Consider the following 20,285-nt stretch of genomic DNA (forward strand, 5'->3'; position numbering starts at 1 on the left):
TGGGATGGAGGATGTGTGATGGGTATATGGGCATGGGACTATGGGATGGCGGATATGTATGATGGGTATATGGGCACGGGACTATGGGATGGCGGATGTGTGATGGGTATATGGGCACGGGACTATGGGATGGCGGATATGTATGATGGGTATATGGGCACGGGACTATGGGATGGCGGATATGTATGATGGGTATATGGGCACGGGACTATGGGATGGCGGATATGTATGATGGGTATATGGGCACGGGACTATGGGATGGCGGATATGTATGATGGGTATATGGGCAAGGGACTATGGGATGGCGGATATGTATGATGGGTATATGGGCAAGGGACTATGGGATGGCGGATATGTATGATGGGTATATGGGAACGGGACTATGGGATGGAGGATATGTAAGATGGGTATATGGGAACGGGACTATGGGATGGAGGATATGTAAGATGGGTATATGGGCATGGGACTATGGGATGGAGGATATGTATGATGGGTATATGGGCATGGGACTATGGGATGGAGGATATGTATGTTGGGTATATGGGCATGGGACTATGGGATGGAGGATATGTATGTTGGGTATATGGGCATGGGACTATGAGATGAAGGATGTGTGATGGGTATATGGGCACGGGACTATGGGATGGAGGATAATTATAATTTGTTATCACTAACCACAGTTAGATACTATGCCCGGGCAGCGCCGGACTCTTCAGCTAATATATATATATATATATATATATATATATATATATAAATAAATAATGGATATTACATAGTGTATTATATATTTACAATTTACTACAGTTTTTTTGTGTTCTAAAGTTGTATTCCAATAAATATATATTATGTTCTATCTAAATGTCTTGATTATTGTATCATAAAAATGATTAAATGTCTGATGTTCACATTGTACTACAATACATTTTTCACTTAAATATAAGCAATATATGTGGGAGTCGGAGTCGGTGGAAGGGAAATTGAGGAGTCGGAGTCGCAGGATTGGCTTACTGACTCCAAAGCCCCCACGCTCCGGATGCTGCAACTGCCCCAGCGCCCCCACACTCCGGACAAGGCGACGGCCCCGACACTGATCAACTGTTCAAATGCCCAGATAATGTCCAATATGTCACAAGTAGGGCAAGTAGAGACGCAGCGCCCCCAAGCTCCGGACGCTGCGACGGCCCCCACACTCTAGACGCTGGGCCGCCGGCCCCAGCACCCCCACGCTCCGACGTCCCCAGCGCCCCAACACTCCAGACGCCGAGACAAACCCAAGCACCCCCACGCTCCGGACGCTGAGACAGCCCCAGCACCCCCATGCTCCGGACGCTGCAACTACCCCAGCGCCCCCACGCTCTGGACAACGCGACGGCCCCGACACTGATAAACTGTTCAAATGCCCAGATAATGTCGAATATGTCACAGAGAAGGGCAAGTAGAGACGCGGCTCCCCCACACTCCGGACGCAGCGACGGCCCCAACGTCCCGGACGCAGCGACGGCCCCAACGTCCCGGACGCAGCGACGGCCCCAACGTCCCGGACGCAGCGACGGCCCCAACGTCCCGGACGCAGCGACGGCCCCAACGTCCCGGACGCAGCGACGGCCCCAACGTCCCGGACGCAGCGACGGCCCCAACGTCCCGGACGCAGCGACGGCCCCAACGTCCCGGACGCAGCGACGGCCCCAACGTCCCGGACGCAGCGACGGCCCCAACGTCCCGGACGCAGCGACGGCCCCAACGCCCCGGATGCAGCGACGGCCCCACGTTCCGGACGCAGCGACGGCCCAACACTCCGGACGCTGAGACAAACTCCAGCACCCCCACGCTCCAGAAGCTGCAACTACCCCAGCTCCCCCACGCTCTGGACAAGGCGACGGCCCCGGCGCCCCCACGCTGATAGACTGTTCAAAATGTCCAGCTAATGTCCAATATGTCACAGAGAAAGTAGAGACGCGGCGCCCTCACGTTCTGGACGCAGCGACGGCCCCGGCGCCCTCACGTTCTGGACGCAGCGACGGCCCCTGCGCCCTCACGTTCTGGACGCAGCGACGGCCCCTGCGCCCTCACGTTCTGGACGCAGCGACGGCCCCGGCGCCCTCACGTTCTGGACGCAGCGACGGCCCCGGCGCCCTCACGTTCTGGACGCAGCGACGGCCCCGGCGCCCCCACGTTCTGGACGCAGCGACGGCCCCGGCGCCCCCACGTTCTGGACGCAACGACGGCCCCGGCGCCCTCATGCTCCGGACGCAGTGATGGCCCCGGCGTCCTCACGTTATGCACGCAGCGATGGCCCCAGCGTCCTCACGCTCTGGACGCAGTGATGGCCCCGGCGCCCCCTCGTTCTGGACGCAGCGATGGCCCCGCCGCCCCCTCGTTCTGGACGCAGCGATGGCCCCGCCGCCCTCACGTTCTGGACGCAGCGATGGCCCCGCCGCCCCCACGTTCTGGACGCAGCGATGGCCCCGCCGCCCCCACACCCCGGACGCAGCGCTAACTTCCGTGCCCCCACGCCTCAGTCACAGTGTTCGCGCCCCCATGCTTCATCATCAGGTGAGGACACAATTAACTTCTATGAGGAGAACTATAAGTCCCAGCACGGCTCAGTGCGGGGTGCAGGATACAGCGCTGTACCTATGACATCTCCGGGTACTCACGCCTTAAGCACCGGCTCCTCAGTAACCGCCGGTCCTTGCTGCTGGAAGGATTTCAGGGACTCGAAGGCTCTCATCAGCTTCTCCATGGTGGCCATGTTCCCTCAGCAGCGCAAACAAGGCCGCGACCCGCTGCTCTCCGTCACCACACGCCCGGCCTGCAGCGCTCACTCCGCAGACGCCACACTCCGCCGCCGCGCTGTCACCTGCTCAGTACCCGCCATCACCAGCTGCCAGCACCGGGAGGAATCTCATCACTGACAGCTCCGGCCGCAGCCTAACTCGCTTCACCTCTCTCAGCCAATAGGAAACGTCGCAACAGACGGAATGACAACAAAACCAACCAATAGTGAGCCAGTGCCGAGTGACATAGCCAAGAACGTGATTGGTGTAACGAGCAAGAGGCGGGACCGGCTACATACGGGTAGTGAAAAGAAGGTCATGGGGCGTGGCTTGTGCTGGGAGCTCCGCCGCTGCCGGTCTCTGTGACTGACAGTCTGACAGAAGCACGTGGGCACACTGGGCAGCGGCTGTGTTTACACTCGTGTCCTGGACCAGAGCTGCACGAAACGGCGGGGACCTGGCAACCAGTCTAGTCACTGCTTTAATTTTCTAAACTGCCTAATGAAAATGAAAGCTGTGTCCTGATTGGCTGCTTTGAGCAAAAACGTTAATTTGGTGCGTTTTGCAGAGGTGGGAATTTCTGTCTCCCCGCAGTCACCTCTAGGGGGCGCTCACTGTAAGGCCTGTTTTGCATTTCTATTTTTTGATGTCAGTCAAAATCCGCCACTTTTTTGGCGGATCCGTTTTTTTCCTCCATAGACTTGCATTAGCGGCGGATTATGACTGATGGTCGTCCGTTGCATCCGTTTTTTGACGGATCCGTTTGAATTGTAGCGTCTCCCGGGCGGAGGAGACGGACTCTGACGCTTTTTTTTCGAGCGACGGACCGCTATTTTGAAGTGCGCATGCCCGGCAGATTTGCTCTGCCAAGAATAAACCTGAATAGCGTTCTGGAAACGCCGTGAAAAAAAAATCTCACTGCAACGCAGCCGTATAAAAAAGGATCCAGTGCCATCTGTTTGGCCCATGACGGAAACGGATCCGTTTTTTTAAAGCTCTGGTGGATTTGGACTGACATGAAAAGATGGAAACGTGACACAGGCCTATTAGTGCTACGTGTCTGTGTACAGGCGCTGCACATAGAACAGTAGGGCTTCCTCTTGAAAATGTATTTTTTTCTAGTCACCGTCCACTATAGCAATATCAGAGGAAGTCCCCCGTCCTAATGGGGCACAGGAAACGCAAAAAAGGTTAAATACCCCTTCCCAGGGCTGTGGAGTCGGTATAAAATGGACCGACTCCTAAAATATATAATAAATTGGGTACAGTTGTTCAATGCAGAATGTGCTGAATATTTTTTCATAGGAATTTGGGAAAGTTATGAAATGTCCTATAAATGACTGTTCTATTCCTGATCTAAGGCTACATTCACACACCGCGTTTTTTCTGCGGTTTTTGTGGATACGTTTTTCAGCTGCAAAAGCAGATCAGCTTTTTAAAAAATCGCATCACCTGAAAGGTTTTTGAGCTCCTAGATAATGTTTTCAATAGCAAAAGCAGATTAGAATAACGCCGCACAAACTGACATGCTCATTCAGCCCAAAAACGGATCCTCACAAAACGATGTGTCTGAATGTCATATCTTGAAACCCATTGACTTTGCTGGGATGCCCAGAGTCACTGCATTTTACTGCAAAAAAACGGATCCGCAAAAACACTGTGTGAATTATGGCCGTAGCCAGCGAAGCAGGGGCACGCACCTATCAAAACTCACTTGTATGCTGCAGTGCTCCCGTCCTGCACTGGCTCCAGACTGCAGGGGGCAATCTCCCCTCCTCTGTCCTGTCTTCTGTCGTCTTCAACAGAGAGAGGAGGGGGAGTGGTGCCTGCCGTGCACAGGATCCGATTCCTGGGCCCCGAGCTGGAGAAAGTTGTGCACATGCTGCAGCTGGCAATAAGAGAGAGTCTTGTACCAGAAAGCACAGAGGGAAGAACCCTTAAAATATAACTTTTAATTTAATGATTAAAAAGAACATATATATGTGAAATCACACAATACCAGTATTTTTCTTTATCTTATACACACTGCACTTGACAGACCACATGCTTGAGCCTGATTGGAGAAAGTCGGGCAGCTATAAGAAATGGCACCTTATTGAGAATTAACTGTGCTGTATGGGGGAGTGCACATTGTAACCTCTGTGAGCAATATATTTTTTTGTGCCAGGTATTTTCTGGCGAGGCAGATATAGCCTCATGCTACATGAGGGCTCCTCCTTCACCTGTGTGCCTTATACTGCATACTATATGTGGAATTTTCGGTCCGCCAATCTATGTGCACTGTGTATTTATTGGACATTGTCTATAGGTGCTGTGCATTCATTTTGAATGGGGTGTGGGGTACTGTCTTACCGATTAGCAGCTTATAAACATTTGTTTTGACTACGAGATAGGTATTATTAAGCTATATACCCTTATTTTGATTTTGAGATAAGATTATATTAGGGCGGTGTTTGATTGATAATTGTTGTTTATCAACTTTTTTGGTAAGACGTTTTTTGAAAGGTATATTTACCCCTTTTTTATAGCACCTGTCAGCATTTTTTGACTACGAGATAAGTCTTAATAAGCTGCATTCATACTTGGCTTCGAGATAAGATGTACACTACGAAATAAGTTTACATCACTATAGCACTTTTTATTATTGTCCTCGGTATCATAGGTGTGAGTGTGGTTTTTCTTTTTGTGTCCTTTTTTGTATACGCAGGGTGGTCTAGGGCAGTTCTAGGGATGCCGACGTTGAGCGGGGGCGCCATGTCGTCTACAACTAGGGTGCCAACCTCTGCAGCCAGGAAGGGCTGTACTAGGGTATACTAGGGCATTATAGCCTATTGCCCATCTGATATATATGGATTTTTGAAAATTTACGCTGCTTGATTGATATTGGACCCCCTGGTATTGTGTGATTTCACATATATATGTTCTTTTTAATCATTAAATTAAAAGACATTTTAGGGGTTCTTCCCTTTGTGCTTTCTGGTACACTACTGATTTTGTGAACCCTAAATTATTTTTCTTGAGGTTTATAATAAGAGAGAGTCTGCAAGAGGGACATGCTGGAAATCTGATTAGAAAAGTGAGGAAATTGGTTATTGCTGCCAGAACCCCTAAAATTGATTCCATCTTGAAGAGACGTGCTGGCAAAGGGGCAATTGTCGATCAAGCCACTCGGTGGGGCAGCACTTATTCAATGATTGAGCGATTGCTTGAACTAAAACGGTTTCTTATAGATATGGCGAACCCTCAGGTAACCCTAAATGAAGGTCAATGGACACAGGTGGCTGAATTGAAGGAATTAGTTAATCACTCATTTACCGTGACTAAAAAATTACAAGCTGAGGGGATTTAACTCCTGGCATTTTCATATGGGAGTGGAAGAACTTGCTATTTTGCCTGTCCCAAAGAGGAGGTTTAATCACAGATGGCATTTCTGCTTCAATGAAACGGAGAGAGACACAGCTATTGGAAAATAAAAATTTTCTGGCAGCTGTTTATGGGGACCCGAGTCATCGTATATTGCTTGATGATCAACAGCTTACTAAAGGAAAAGAATCTCTGACTGAGGTAGCAGTTAGGATGAGTGGCCTACAGGAGGACTGCCAGGCGCAAGAGGACTTGGGTCCTGACAGTGCTACTGCTGCCATATCTTCATCCTCATCAGATGAGGAGTTTGACTTTGACAAGTATTTGGATGACATGGAGCAGGCAAAGCGTTGCCGCAAGGAAAAAGATGTCAATCTGTTTGCTATAGGAGATGGAGTGAACATATTTCAGCAAAATGTTTCACTTGCTCTCAAAGAAATAGAAAAATTCAACCATTCATCAAAACTGACTCTGTATGAGGCAATTCCTTTATACCTGGAAATTGTTAGAGATGTTGCCCATGTGGTTACGGCTTTGCCTCCAACCCAAGTTACTGTAGAGAGGTTGTTCTCTGGCCTTAAAATTATTAGGTCAGATGTGAGGTCATCTATGAAGGAGGATCTGACGGAGGCAATTCTATTTCTTAGAACAAATTCATAGACTGCACAAATGTTATTTAGTATGTTTTTGTTGAAAACTGTTTTTTGCCACTTACATAGTTTATTACATAGTGTTTTATATATATATATATATATATATACACACACACAATATATATGTAATCGATATTACATAGTGTATTACACATTTATAATTTATTAGTTTTTTTGTGTTCTAAAGTTGTATTCCAATAAATATATATTATGTTCTATCTAAATATCTTGATTATTGTATCATAAAAATGATTAAGGCTGTGTGCCCACGATGCGATTTTTAAGCGTTTTTGCCGCGATTTTCGGCGCAAAAACGTTTAAAAATCTTGTACAGAACGCACTCCATGCATTCCTATGGCATTCCGCACATGCTGTGCTAATGCTGCGCTTTTTTCCGCGGCAGAATTGCATCGCGGAAAAAAATCGCAGCATGATCATTCTTTTGTGCAGAATCGAAGAATTGCCGCGATTCCACACCCATAGGAATGCATGAGAATCGCTTACTTCCCGCATGTGGCTATGCCCACCATGCGCGAAGTTAAGCGTCTCGTGCGGTTGGTACCCACGGTGTGGAGGAGAGGAGACTGTCCTCCAGGCCCTGGGTACCATACCCCTGTAAAAAAAAGAATAAAAAATCAGGGTATATTTACCTTCCGACGTCCCGCGCTGCCTTCCCGGGCCACAGCGTTCCCAGTAATGCCTTGCAGGGTGGATAAAAATCTTGATTTTTTTAAAAAAATCAAAAAAATCAGATTTATTTGATTTAAATCAGATTTTTTTGATTTAAATCATTTTTCTTTTCATAGACTTTAACCATCCCAGTAAAATGTCTGTTAAAAAAATAGGTTGTAAATTAATTGCCAGACTTACCACTAGTACTAGGCTCCTGGTGCATAAGAAGCTGTGGGGGTTCATTGACATTAGTTGTATCACTATCAACATCTTCATTTCCCTTCTGGTTGCAGTTTTCATAATGTGATTTCAAACGGCAAACAAGTCCTTGGATATCCTTTTGACAGTATTTGCACTTTGCTCTTGCACCTTTCTTTCCAAGATCTGCTGCTGGCATCTCAACAAAATGAACCCAAATAGGGTCTCTCTTACGACCTGCTGCCATGGCTCACACAGATCACTTATGAAGTTTGATTGTTACTACAGCCTGAGCCAAGCACTGCTGATGTTACTACAGCCTGAGCCAAGTACTGCTGACTATCCAACAAGTTTGGGCATGTCAACTGAATGCAGGGAAAAAGAAACTAAACCAAAACTGAAACCAAGCTAGAAGTGTGGAATTAAAGGGGCAGTATGAACAAAATGTGGAGGCTATTAATAGTTTATACAATTAAGACATGCTGCTTTTAAACACCTACCTATTGCCATATAGTAAAACAAAAAAGATTTTTACTTACTTTGGGGTCCCCCCCTCACCCTGGCGTTAGATCGTTGCCCCTAGTTTCGTCCGTGTAACTATGGGCGCACCTGCACACTGCTCTCACTTCTCATTTTAATCGTGATTTATATTAAAAAAAAACCTTTTGATTTAAATCAGTGATTTAAATCATGATTAAAATCATGATTTAAATCGATCCGATTTAAATAGAAAAAAATCTTTTGATTTAAATCGTGATTTAAATCATGATTTAAATCGGCGTGATTTAAATCAATCCACCCTGATGCCTTGCAGCAAGGTCCTGTGATGACGTAGTCTTGCAGCAAGGTCCTGTGATGACGTAGTCTTGCGTGACTCTAGCGGTCTTGTGAGATAGCTATAGCAACGCGAGACCAACGTCATCACAGGTCTCGCAAGGCATCGCTGGGAACGTCGCTGAGACTGTGCGGGACGTCAGAAGGTAAATATACCCCGATTTTTTATATTTTAATTATTTTTTACATTCTTTCTTTTACTATTGATGCCGCATAGGTGGCCTCAATTGTAAAAATCTGGTCACACTTGTCAAACACTTGGAAAGTGCTTGAATATCGCACACGAAAATCACGAACATAATCGCGGTAAAATCGCGCAGAAAAAAACGCTCGATTTCTGGGAAGGAGTCTGGTTTTCAGTGTCCGGATTTAAACGCAACGTGGGCACATAGCATTAATGTCTGATGTTCACATTGTACTGCAATAAATTTTTCACTTAAATATAAGAAATATATGTGGGAGTCGGAGTTGGAGTCGGTGTAAGGGAAATTGAGGAGTCAGAGTCGCAGGTTTGGCTTACCGACTCCACAACCCTGCCCCTTCCTGCAACCACCAGTGTTTTTCCTGTCCCCTATGGGGCATGAAGAGGTTTCTGTCATGATCCATGCTGGATCATGACAGATAAAACGCACTAGTAACCTTTTTTTCTCTTTCTTGCACTGTTGGTGATAGCGTCTTTTTGGGATTACAACCACGGTGAAGGGAGCAGTTGGCTGAGGATGGAGCCACTGCTGAAATTGGTGTTGATCTCTGGCTGCCCAGTATCCACAGCAGAGTGAGATGGTGAAGGTGGCAGCTGGCTCTGAGGTGTCGAGCCACTGCGAAAAGTGAATCCGTTGATGCACTCTGCTGCCTGGTGCTGCAGCAGAGCAAGATAAGTCTTTTTGTGTTTCCCCTGTTTGTATTTTTCCCTGGTATGTATTAGTACAGCGGTGGGGCCAGTGCCTGCACCACCCAGCTCCCTAGCAAGGGATAGGTGCAGGGTGTGCTAGGGTGACAGGTATCCTGATCGGCGCCCTGTGCGGAACCGGACTAGGGATCGTTAGGAGTGGAGGGACACTGACTCAGGGGAGTTCAGGAAGTCTCCACGTCCCCGTTCCCTATCGCAGGGCCCACCGTTGTAACTGTTGCCCCTTTCCCCGTGTCTTGCGGTTTCAGTTACTCGTGCCGTGTCGTGTCGTTTTAGTTACCGGCCTGCGGGTCGTGTCACACAGGACAGGTCCACGTGACATTTTCCTGATGGTGCTGCTGTGGCCGACGCGCTGAAGGACCCAGCTGAGGTCTGGGGCTCTGCACTCCTCCTTGTGCTGCTCCCGTCTCCATGGCTCACATGTGACTCGGGACCTTTCCTGCCCCTCCTCGAGGGGTAAATGTGTGCAGCCAGCGTCTTCCTCCTCTACACATGCCAGCAGAATCCGAATGCCGCGTGTACCGGAAGTTTCATTATGTTGAACTGCCGATTCCCTTCATGGTGCGTTCCACGGTGGATTGCACGCACTCCCGGTGGCTGGAGCTGTAGGCATGTTGGGATGTTCCCTTCAGAGTTCACCCCTTACTACCTTGGGGAGGAATACGAAATGAACGCTGGAACCACGAGTTTTTAATCCTGGTCGGGGGAGGCCTCCAGATAGGACCCATTGTATGTGTGACCACTGATGGACTAACCATGGATGGCAACAAACCTTCCCTTTCTAATTCTGCAGAGCCCAGCGTCCTCCCTCCTACTGTAAGTAGTGGATGAAGGTCCCTTGTTATTTGGGTTGTCCCCATGGGTGACAATCTACCTTTCTCTTTTTTAGAAGGATAAAGTGCCCAGCCGCAAGTGTGGCGTCTGTGCTACCACACTGCCCTCAGCGTATAAAAAGAAGCTTTGCCAGCCCTGCCCTGACAATGTTGCATGCCGAACAACCCTCCCTGCTAGACAGCATTTACCCCTTTCTGACATCCGACGTACCAGTCCGGCCATGTGACCTGGCACAATTTGACCTTCGACAGATTAATACATCATCACGATCGGCCACACTCACAAGGAGATACGAGGCCGGTTGTCAGCTGATTCTCACAGCTGACACCCAGCACTAGGTGCCAGAAGCAGTCACAGACCGCTCCCGGCACTTTAACCCCCAAAATACTGCGATCAAACAAGATCGCAGCATTCCGGGAGCTGGTGCAGGGCTGCCAGGCCCTCTGCCTTTGGATCGGAGACACTGTGGCATGACGCGGGGTCCCAATCGCTGCCATGGTGAGCGGATGTCATCATGACGACATCCGGCTCACCACAGCTAGGAAACTTTTTGATCATGCGCAGTGCCTGATCAGTAAGTCTCTGTCAGTGCAGCGCTGACAGCTTCATCTGTATGCTATAGAAGCGATTTGCCTGCAAAAAAAAAATGATTATCCCATAGTGGGACAAAGTGTAAAAGTTAGGAAACAGTAAAAAAAAAAAAAAAAAAATAATAAAAATGTTTTAAAAAAAAAAATCAATATTCTGTCAATAAATATCTGAATGAAAGAAATCTAAACGATAAAAGTACATATATTTGGTATTGCCGCGTCCTCAACAACCCAACCTATAAAACTGTCACACTATTTAACCCCTTTAGTGAACACTATAAAAAAAGGCAAAAAACAATGCTTTGTCATCATACCGAAGAACAAAAAGTAGAATAACCCAATCAAAAAGACGGATATAAATAAACATGGTACCGCTGAAAACATCATCTTGTCCTGCAAAAAACAAGCCATCATACAGAGTCATCAGCGAAAAAATAAAAATGCTCTCAGAATAAAGCGATGCAAAAAATAAAGTATTGTTATATAAAAGTTTTTATTGTATAAAAGCGCCAAAACATAAACAATATAAATGAGGTATTGCTGTAATCGTACTGACCCGAAGAATAAAACTGCCTTATCAATTTTACCACACGCGGAACGGTATAAACGCCCCCCCAAAAGAAATTCATGAAATGCTGGTCTTTGCTCATTCTGTCTCCTAAAAATCGGAATAGAAAGCGATCAAAAATATCATGAGCCCGAAAATGGTACCATTAAAAATGTCAACTCGTCCCGCAAAAAAAAAGACCCCACAGGACTCTGTGGTCCAAAATATGCAAAAATTATAGCTCTCAAAATATGGTGATGCAAAAACTATTTTTTGCAATAAAAGGAGTCTTTTAGTGTGTGACAGCTGCCAAACATAAAAACCTGCTATAAGGCCTCTTTCACACATCCTGATATTTCCGGTACCAGATATTTCAGTGTCCGTGTGTGTAATACTGGCGGCACACGTGTGGCATGTTTGTGCTGCATCAGTACAACACGGACGGGCGCCAGGGAAGAAGCATTACAGTAAGCGCTGTTCCCCAGATGAGAATGATGAGTTACATTTAAGTAATAAAAGAGACAGCCTGCTGCTGATGGGGGTATTCATCTGCCGATCCTGCGCTGTAAATAAATACGGCAATTAAAAGAATAAAAACGGCGTGGGTTCCCCTGTATTTTTGATAACAAGCCAGACAAAACTCAAAGCTGTGGCTGCAACCCTCAGCTATCAGCAAGGCTGGTTATCAAGAATAGAGGGGTTCCCATGCTGTTTTTTTTAATTATTTAAATAAATTTAAAAAAACGGCGTGGGGTCCCCCCCCATTTTTGACAACCAGCCTTGCTAAAGTAGATAATTGGGGGCCAATATTCTCAGGCTGGTAAGGTGCCATGGATATTGCCGCCCCCCCCCCCCCCAATCCTAAAAACAGCAGCCCGCAGCTTCCCAGAAAAGGCAAATCTATTAGATGCGCCAATTTTGGCGCTTTGCCGGCTCTTCCCACTTTCAGGTGACATCAAGCCCACAGCTTAGTAATGGAAAGGCATCTATAAGACACCCATCCATTACTAATCCTATAGTTATATGGTAAATAATTACAGACACTCAGAATAAAGTCCTATATTTGAAAAAAATTTACACAGACTCCCTTATTAATCTCAATTAAACCATACTTACTGCATCGCCTAATCCAAGCGAAGCCCTCTATTTCCTGTAATAAAAATAATAAAAAAAGCAACAATATAACATACCTGTCCGTAGTTGTGTCCCAGGCCATAATGAATGAGTATCAACCATCTACTGACAGCTGTTATTCCAGCCCAAGATGCTTGGACTACATCCCACAATTTTTTAGCATTTGTTGGCTTTGCCTCAGAAACACATTTTTGATGTCACCACACAAGTGTTCTATCAGATTCAGGTCAGAGGATCGGGCTGGCCACTACATAACCTCAATTTTGTTGGCGTGGAACCAAGATTTTGCTCGTTTACTGGTGGGCTTAGGGTCGTTGTCTTGTTGAAACACGCATTTCAAGGGTATATCCTCTTCAGAGTAAGGCAACATGACCTCTTCACGTATTAATATATGCAAACTGGTCTATGATCCCGGGTATGCAGTAAATAGGTCCGGCACCATAGTAAGAGGAACATGCCCATATCACGATGCTTGCACCACCATGCTTCACTGTCTTCAGAGTGTACTGTGGCTTGAATGCAGAGTTTGGGGGGTCGTCTGACGAACTGTCTGCTGCCATTGGACCCAAAAAAGAACAATTTTACTTTCATCAGCCTGCAAAATGTTTCTCCATTTCTCTTTAGGCCAGTTGATGTGTTCTTTGGCAAATTGTATCCGCTTCAGTACATGTCTTTTTTTAACAGTAGGACTTTGCGGGGACTTCTTGCTCAGATATTAGCGTCACACAGGTGTCTCCTGTCACAGTCCTCACAGGTCACTTGAGACTGTCTGTGATCATCCTGGATCTGATCATTGGCGGAGTCGTTGCCTTTCTGGCTATTCTTCCATCCATTCGAATGGTAGTCTTCCGTTTTCTTCCATGTCTCTCTGGTTTAGCTTTGCATTCTAAATCATTGGAGATCATTTTAGGTGAACAGCCGATCATTGTCTGCACTTCTGTTTTATCCTCTCCAATCAACTTTTTAATCAAGTACGCTGTTCTTCTTCTGAACAATGAAAGACCCATATTTCTCCTTCGCCTCATTGGGGGACACATACTGTGGGTGTATGCTTCTGCCGCTTGGAGGCTGACACTAAGTGAAAAAAAAGAGGTTAGCTCCTCCTCCACCGTATATACCCTCGCCCCTATTGCGGGCGGAAAACAGTTTTTTGCTTAGTATCCATGGAGGCACACGTCTGATTTTTTGCTCCAGACTTTTTTCCATGAAGATTAGACAGGAACAACGGATCCTATTGAAATGGTCCGATTTCCCCAAACCAACAACAGGCGAGCACGTGCGAGTGTCCCTCCACGTATCCTCTCCCGCGACGTGGGACACGATGCTGGGACTTAGCCCTGACCACCCATAGGTATTGAAACCATGGGCTGTACAGAGGCACAAGACTAGTCCGTGCAGCCACCTCCGGGCTGTGCGTCACTTCCGGCGGCCCACCCCCCAGGCCTGGGCGGCGGTGGATAAATTTAGTCCCTGACTTCAGAGTGCAGCTAGACCGCAGGGCCAGAAGTACCGGCCCTGGAGCGGTTTATATGCTGGCGGCCCGCCCCACAGCTGGTGGCGCGATTTTGGTGTGGAGGCGTCCAGGAACGTGGGGACACAGGACTGGGGTAAGTGCTACCTGAGAGGCAACGCTACAGGAAACAAGTTGCTACCTCCTCCCCCCATCCCCAGCAGCGGACAGATACAGCATGTCCAAAAAAGCAAAGACGCACCCTTTTTTTACGCTGCATGCATCTCTTGTCGGGCTGCGTTTCCACGGGCACAGAGCAAGCGATTATACGAAGCCTGTGAGTCCGAACGCGCCCAGGAGCCCTCCCCTGCGACTGCGACCGAGGTCCCGAACCCCCCCGGAGTGGGCCCTATCACTGTCACAGTCCATGGCGTCGCTTATGAGGGCAATCGAGTCCCTTCAGGCCCCAGATAGGGGCAGGGACAGTGGCTCACCAGCCTTAGAGGGAACCTCCACCTCACTAGAGCTTTCGGCCTGCAGGGGCCGATCTCATTCCAGGCAGACCCGGGGAAGGGAATCCACGCGGTGTCGCCCAGTCCATCCGGTGCTTTGGCATCCATAAGTTCTGCTTCTCGCTCCCCATCGCCAGTGGCTAATAGCGAGCAGACCTCAGATTACGACTCAGATGAGCCCCTTGACCTGGATGCTCCAGGGTCACGTGAGACAGCCTCATAGAAGCAGTCAATCAGACCTTGGGGATTGAGGATGATACTGAAGCGGCTACAGGGCATAAGGTGGCGTTTAAGTGAGTAAATCGGCAGCACAGAATTTTTTCCTCTCACCCTGAGTTTGAGGACATACTGCAGCGACACAGGCAACGACCAGACAGGCGTTTCTCGGGTCAAAAGGCACTCGAAGCAAGCTATCCATTTGCCCCGGACCTCCGTAAAAAATGGATGGAATCTCCGATGGTGGATCCACAGGTGTCTCGCCTAGCCACTAAAACTCTGTTATCCATACCTAGTGGTTCCTCTATTAAGGATCCCACGGATCGCCTCAGAGAGCTTAGCTCGCTCAGTATATGAGGCGTCAGGATCAGCGCTCTCTCCCTCATTCGCAGCAACTTCGGTAGCCAAGGCCATGATCTCATGGTCAGAATCATTAAACAAGGTCGCGCAAGAGCTACCTGCAGAGATATCGGAGATCGCGAGTCAGATCGCGTCGGCCGGAGACTCCGTAATCAATGCATCTCTGGATGCGGCCAATAGCTCGGCACTTGCTGCCACTAATGCAATTTCTATCAGAAGAGCTCTATGGTTAAGGACATGGCGGGCCGATTCTACGTCCAAGAAGTCCTTGACTTCCCTGCCCTATCAGTGCGGCCGTCTATTTGGGGAGAAGTTATATCAACTTATCTCCGACTCCACAGGAGGAAAGAGCGGTTTTCTCCCGCAACAAAATGTCAAACCACCTTTTTGCCACCCTTTTCAGGCACGTTTTCGGGCCTTTCGCAACCCCGGGTGGACCACAGCGGACAATTCCACCGCTTCAGGCCAAGCCGCCCCAACCAGGATAGGGAGCGGCAGGTCTCATATAGAACTGTGAAGGGTTAATACTAAAATCAGAGCTTAAGTTTCACTTCTCCATTTCTTTGTAAGGTTTCGTTTCTTAGTTTTGTTGTTGTAAGATAAATTTTTGTAATTGGCATGGGCTGTCATGAAACCAGACTGTTTCCATCAGGTGCAAGATAAGGGGCTCGGGGGGGGAGTGTATTGCTCTGAATATGCCATTATACTACTTTCTACGCTATCTAGGTACGGACATATATGTAGTTTCCGGTTTTCTTGCAATATTATTGGCTTATAAAGTGAAATGATGCTATTGGTACTTGAGAACCTTGCATAATTAAGCAAAAGATTATAAAAGATGTGACTAAAATAAAGGGGCTTAGTGATCTGCCTCGATCCTCCCGTACAGAGACCCCCATCTCCGTGTGGTCATTTGAGTTGCTAGCAACACTGGAATAATTTGGAAATCACTGGCTCAACCGTGAAGGGTTAATTTAGCCCTCCCTAATTAGCTACCTCGACAGAACCAACCCATTGGGGAGAATGCGTTCTCAACAGCCCAGATCGAGGGGATCCAGAGCCCAAAGATCGTCAGCCAAATGATTCGAGGCGTTTACCAGACGACACCAGCAAGGTGGGCGGCCGACTACTCTGGTTTCGCCACGTCTGGTTCAGTGTCGCAGGCGGCGCATGGGTAAGGGAGTTGGTGGCCTCGGGTTACAAAATAGAGTTTGTCAGAAACCCTCCAAAACGTTTTTTTCTTTCTCGTCTTCCCAGGGTGGATACCCAGGCAAGAGCTCTGTTGGGAGCCATTGAATCGCTCCAGCGCAACGGGGTCATTGTTCCCGTGCCAGAGCACGAAAGGGCTCAGGGCTTCTACTCCAACCTGTTTGCGGTTCCCAAAAAGGACGGGTCTGTCAGACCTGTTTTGGACCTCAAACTTCTGAACAAATTCATCAGGGTCAGACATTTCTGGATGGAGTCTCTCCGTTCAGTCATATCGGCCATGGAGCAGGGAGAATACTTGGCCTCGGTCGACATCCAGGACCCATATCTGCATATTCCCATCTTTCCTCCTCATCAAAGGTTCCTGCGTTTCGCCATCAACGGTCGACATTTTCAGTTCGTGGCACTACCTTTCGGGTTAGCCACGGCTCCCAGAGTGTTCACAAAGGTTATGGCAGTTGTCATGGCCATAATGCATTCTCGAGGCATAGTCGTCTTGCCTTACTTGGACGACCTATTGGTCAAGGGCCCTTCAAGACGGGCATGCGAGGGAAATGTCAACATCACGCTAGATACTCTTACCCGCTTAGGGTGGTTGGTCAATGCGAATAAGTCATCCCTTGTGCCAGCTCAGAGGATTTCCTTCTTAGGAATGGTCTTCGACACTTGCTGAGGGTTGGGGATTCTCCCTCAGGAAAGAGCCCTAGCTCTCCGGCAGGGAGTTCGGACTCTTCGCCAACCAGTCCCTCATATTCGTTTCGGGGTGAGGATTCTAGGAAGAATGGTGGCAGCAATAGAAGCAATACCGTTCGCCCAGTTCCACTTTCGCCCCCTGCAGCATGCTGTCTTGTCAGCCTGGGACAAGAATCCTTCCATGCTCGATCGGCGGTGCCGACTGTCCTCTCAAGTCAGGCAGTCGTTCAGATGGTGGATAACCAGTTCCTCTCTGACCCAGGGAAAACCCTTCCCCCCAGACCATTGGTTGGTGATAACAACCGACGCCAGTCTCCTCGGCTGGGGAACGGTGTTTCGCCACTACACGACCCAGGGACGGTGGTCGCCACAGGAGGCACGCCTCCCGATTAACTTATTGGAGATACGAGCGATTCGGCTGGCTCTGCAGCAGTTTCATCACTTCTTAGCAGGCCGCCCTGTCCGGATCCAATCGGACAATGCCATGGTGGTGGCTTACATAAATCACCAAGGGGGCACCCGCAGCAGAGCAGCCATGCGCGAGGTGGGGCACATTCTTCAGTGGGCCGAAGCAAACCACCCGGTGATTTCGGCAGTCGACATCCCGGGCGTGGAAAACTGGGCGTCAGACTTTCTCAGCCGGCAGGGTCTTGAGTCCGGAGAGTGGTCACTACATCCTGAGGTCTTCCAGCAGTTTTGTCAACTGTGGGGAACTCCGGATGTGGACCTGATGGCGTCCAGAGTGAACGCCAAGGTGCCCACATATGTCGCTCGGGCCAGGGACCCGCAGGCAATCGCTGTGGATGCGTTGGTTCTGCCATGGAACCAGTTTCACCTCCCATATCTATTTCCCCCACTGCCACTACTCCCGAGAGTCATCAAAAAGATCAAGACGGAAGGGGTTCCGGCGATTCTGCTGGCCCCGTCGAGCGTGGTACGCAGATCTAATGCAGCTGCTAGCCGAGGTTCCTTGGCGACTGCCAGAGCGCCCAGATCGACTTTCTCAATGGCCGATTTGCCACCCGAACTCAGGGGCCCTGTGTTTGACGGCATGGCCGTTGAATCTTAGATTCTAACCCAAGCAGGGTTTGGGAGCAAGGTGGTCGCTACAATGGTTAGCGCCCGGGAGCCTGCCTAAGCATGAATTTACCACCACAACTGGAAGGTGTTCTTTGCTTGGTGTCGAGGCCGGAGTGTTTCTCCACTGAGATTCTCGATTCCCAACATCTTGGCCTTTCTCCAGTCGGGCCTAGACTCGGGCTTGGCCCCAAGTTCCCTCAGGAGACAAATATCGGCCTTATCCGTCCTGTTCCAGCGCAGAATTGCTACCAATTTGCAGGTTAAGACTTTCATCCAGGGAGTCTCCCACTTGGTACCTTCCCTATAAGGTGCCTATGGACGCGTGGGACCTTAACCTGGTCCTAAGTGTCCTGCAGGAAGCTCCATTTGAACCACTTCAGGATGTCTCTTTGAGGTACCTTTCCTGGAAAGTGGTGTTCCTAGTGGCCATCACTTCTATCAGGTGGGTTTTCAGAGCTGGCGGCCCTATCCTGCCAAGCCCCGTTTCTCACTTTCCATAAGGATAAGGTGGTGCTCAGACCAGACCCTTCTTTTCTGCCGAAAGTCATGTCCTCATTTCACATTAATGAGGATGTTGTCTTGCCTTCATTTTGTCCAGCACCAGTGCACCGTGTGGAAAAGGCTTTTCACACGTTAGACCTGGTAAGAGCCCTAAGGAAGTACGTGTCGAGGACAGTACCTTTTCGTCAGACACGCTATACGTGCTCCCCGAAGGGCGCAGGAAGGGACTCGCAGCCTCAAAATCGACCATAGCCAGATGGATTCGTTTGACTATTCAGGAGTCCTACCGCATTAGAGGCACGCCGATTCCAGCAGGGATCAGAGCGCACTCTCCTCGGGCAGTGGGCGCCTCAGCACTAGGCTTTGACGGAACAGGTTTGCAAGGCAGCAACCTGGTCCAGCCTGCACACATTTGCCAAACATTATACTTTAATATCCATACTCAGGCCTCGGCGGATGCGAGCCTGGGTAGGATTCTCCAAGCAGCGGTGGCGCACCTTTAAACAGGTGCATGTAGCTTGGATCGGTGAGTCAATCTCCCACCCAGGGACTGCTTTAGGACGTCCCACAGTATCTGTGTCCCCCAATGAGGAGAAGCAGAAATAGGGATTTTTGTGACACTCACCGTAAAATCCTTTTCTCCGAGACGCTCATTGGGGGACACAGCACCCACCCCATTAGCCAAGTTGGCTTCTATTTTGTTCAATTTATACACATTTATGTGATATAAGGGTGGTCTTTTTTCTGGACATGTTGTACCTGTATTAAGGCTGATTTTGTTGTCCTCCTACTGCTTTGGCACCAAACTGATTTCTGCCCGCAATAGGGGCGAGGGTGTATACGGCAGAGGAGGAGCTAACCTCTTTTTTTTCACTTAGTGTCAGCCTCCAAGCGGCAGAAGCATACACCCACAGTATCTGTGTCCTCCAATAAGCGTCTCGGAGAAAAGGATTTTACGGTGAGTTTATCACAAAAATCCCTGTTTCTCAGGCTTTGAAGGAGAAATGCATGTATAACATGTCCTGCCTTCACCCTTAGATAAGGGGCACCTGAGTCACCCGTTTCTACAGAATGATTGACCTCACTAATTGAACACCCCCCTTTCAATTAATTATTCTAATACACGGACTCAAAAACCTGCAGATCATGAATGCGGAATCTGGTCGTTTTCTTACAATCCACTGGACCAACTGGTAAAATTGTGTGACATGGTAATATAATTTTTACCAAAAACCAGGATTAATCCGGTTAGTCATAATGGACTGCTATTATTCTGAACACTACGGTATATTCACCTTCTGGACATGCGCCGTTCTATGGATGTCAACAAAGGGTCTGCGAGGTTTCTCGTGACATTGTCATGCCTGGTGAGCGCTGCAGCGCTCATGTAGCATAATGTCATGCAGCCACCATCGCTAGATCAGCACAGGTGCAGGAGGGGAGTATATAGGTTTATATATTTTTGTATTTTTTTTTTTTACAAAGGGTTTTATTTAAAAAAAAAAAAAAAAAAAAAAGGGTTGTCAATGAAGTGGACAATTCCTTTAAGTTACAACAATCCAGATGGCCCACAGTGAGTCCTACCAATCCTATCACGATGAAGCCTTTGTTGGACTCTGCTGGGGTTAGAACCTTTTTTTTTTTTTTTTTTTGCATATATAGTTCATAGCAGAGTTTATCACAAGGGTTAAAAAACTGGATACAGAACCGAAGAAGGTGAGAACTTTCCATGGCACCATTACCTAACAGTAA

The 20,285-nt window shown here is 48.4% G+C and overlaps 1 protein-coding gene across 2 annotated transcripts in view; it reads right to left on the minus strand.

The window, feature by feature from the left end:
- Positions 1–2,967, minus strand: part of HTT (huntingtin) — a 301,306-nt gene extending 298,339 nt beyond the window's left edge. For both annotated transcript variants that reach the window (XM_073574569.1, XM_073574568.1), the window contains exon 1: positions 2,661–2,967. In XM_073574569.1, coding sequence (XP_073430670.1) covers positions 2,661–2,755 — 95 coding nt within the window. In that variant the 5' untranslated portion in view covers positions 2,756–2,967. The remainder of the gene's footprint in view (positions 1–2,660) is intronic.
- Positions 2,968–20,285: the final 17,318 nt, after the last annotated feature.

The sequence above is a fragment of the Dendrobates tinctorius genome, unplaced genomic scaffold (assembly GCF_039654945.1).
Source record: "Dendrobates tinctorius isolate UK_male_01 unplaced genomic scaffold, ASM3965494v1 ptg000039l, whole genome shotgun sequence".
NCBI lineage: Eukaryota > Metazoa > Chordata > Amphibia > Anura > Dendrobatidae > Dendrobates > Dendrobates tinctorius.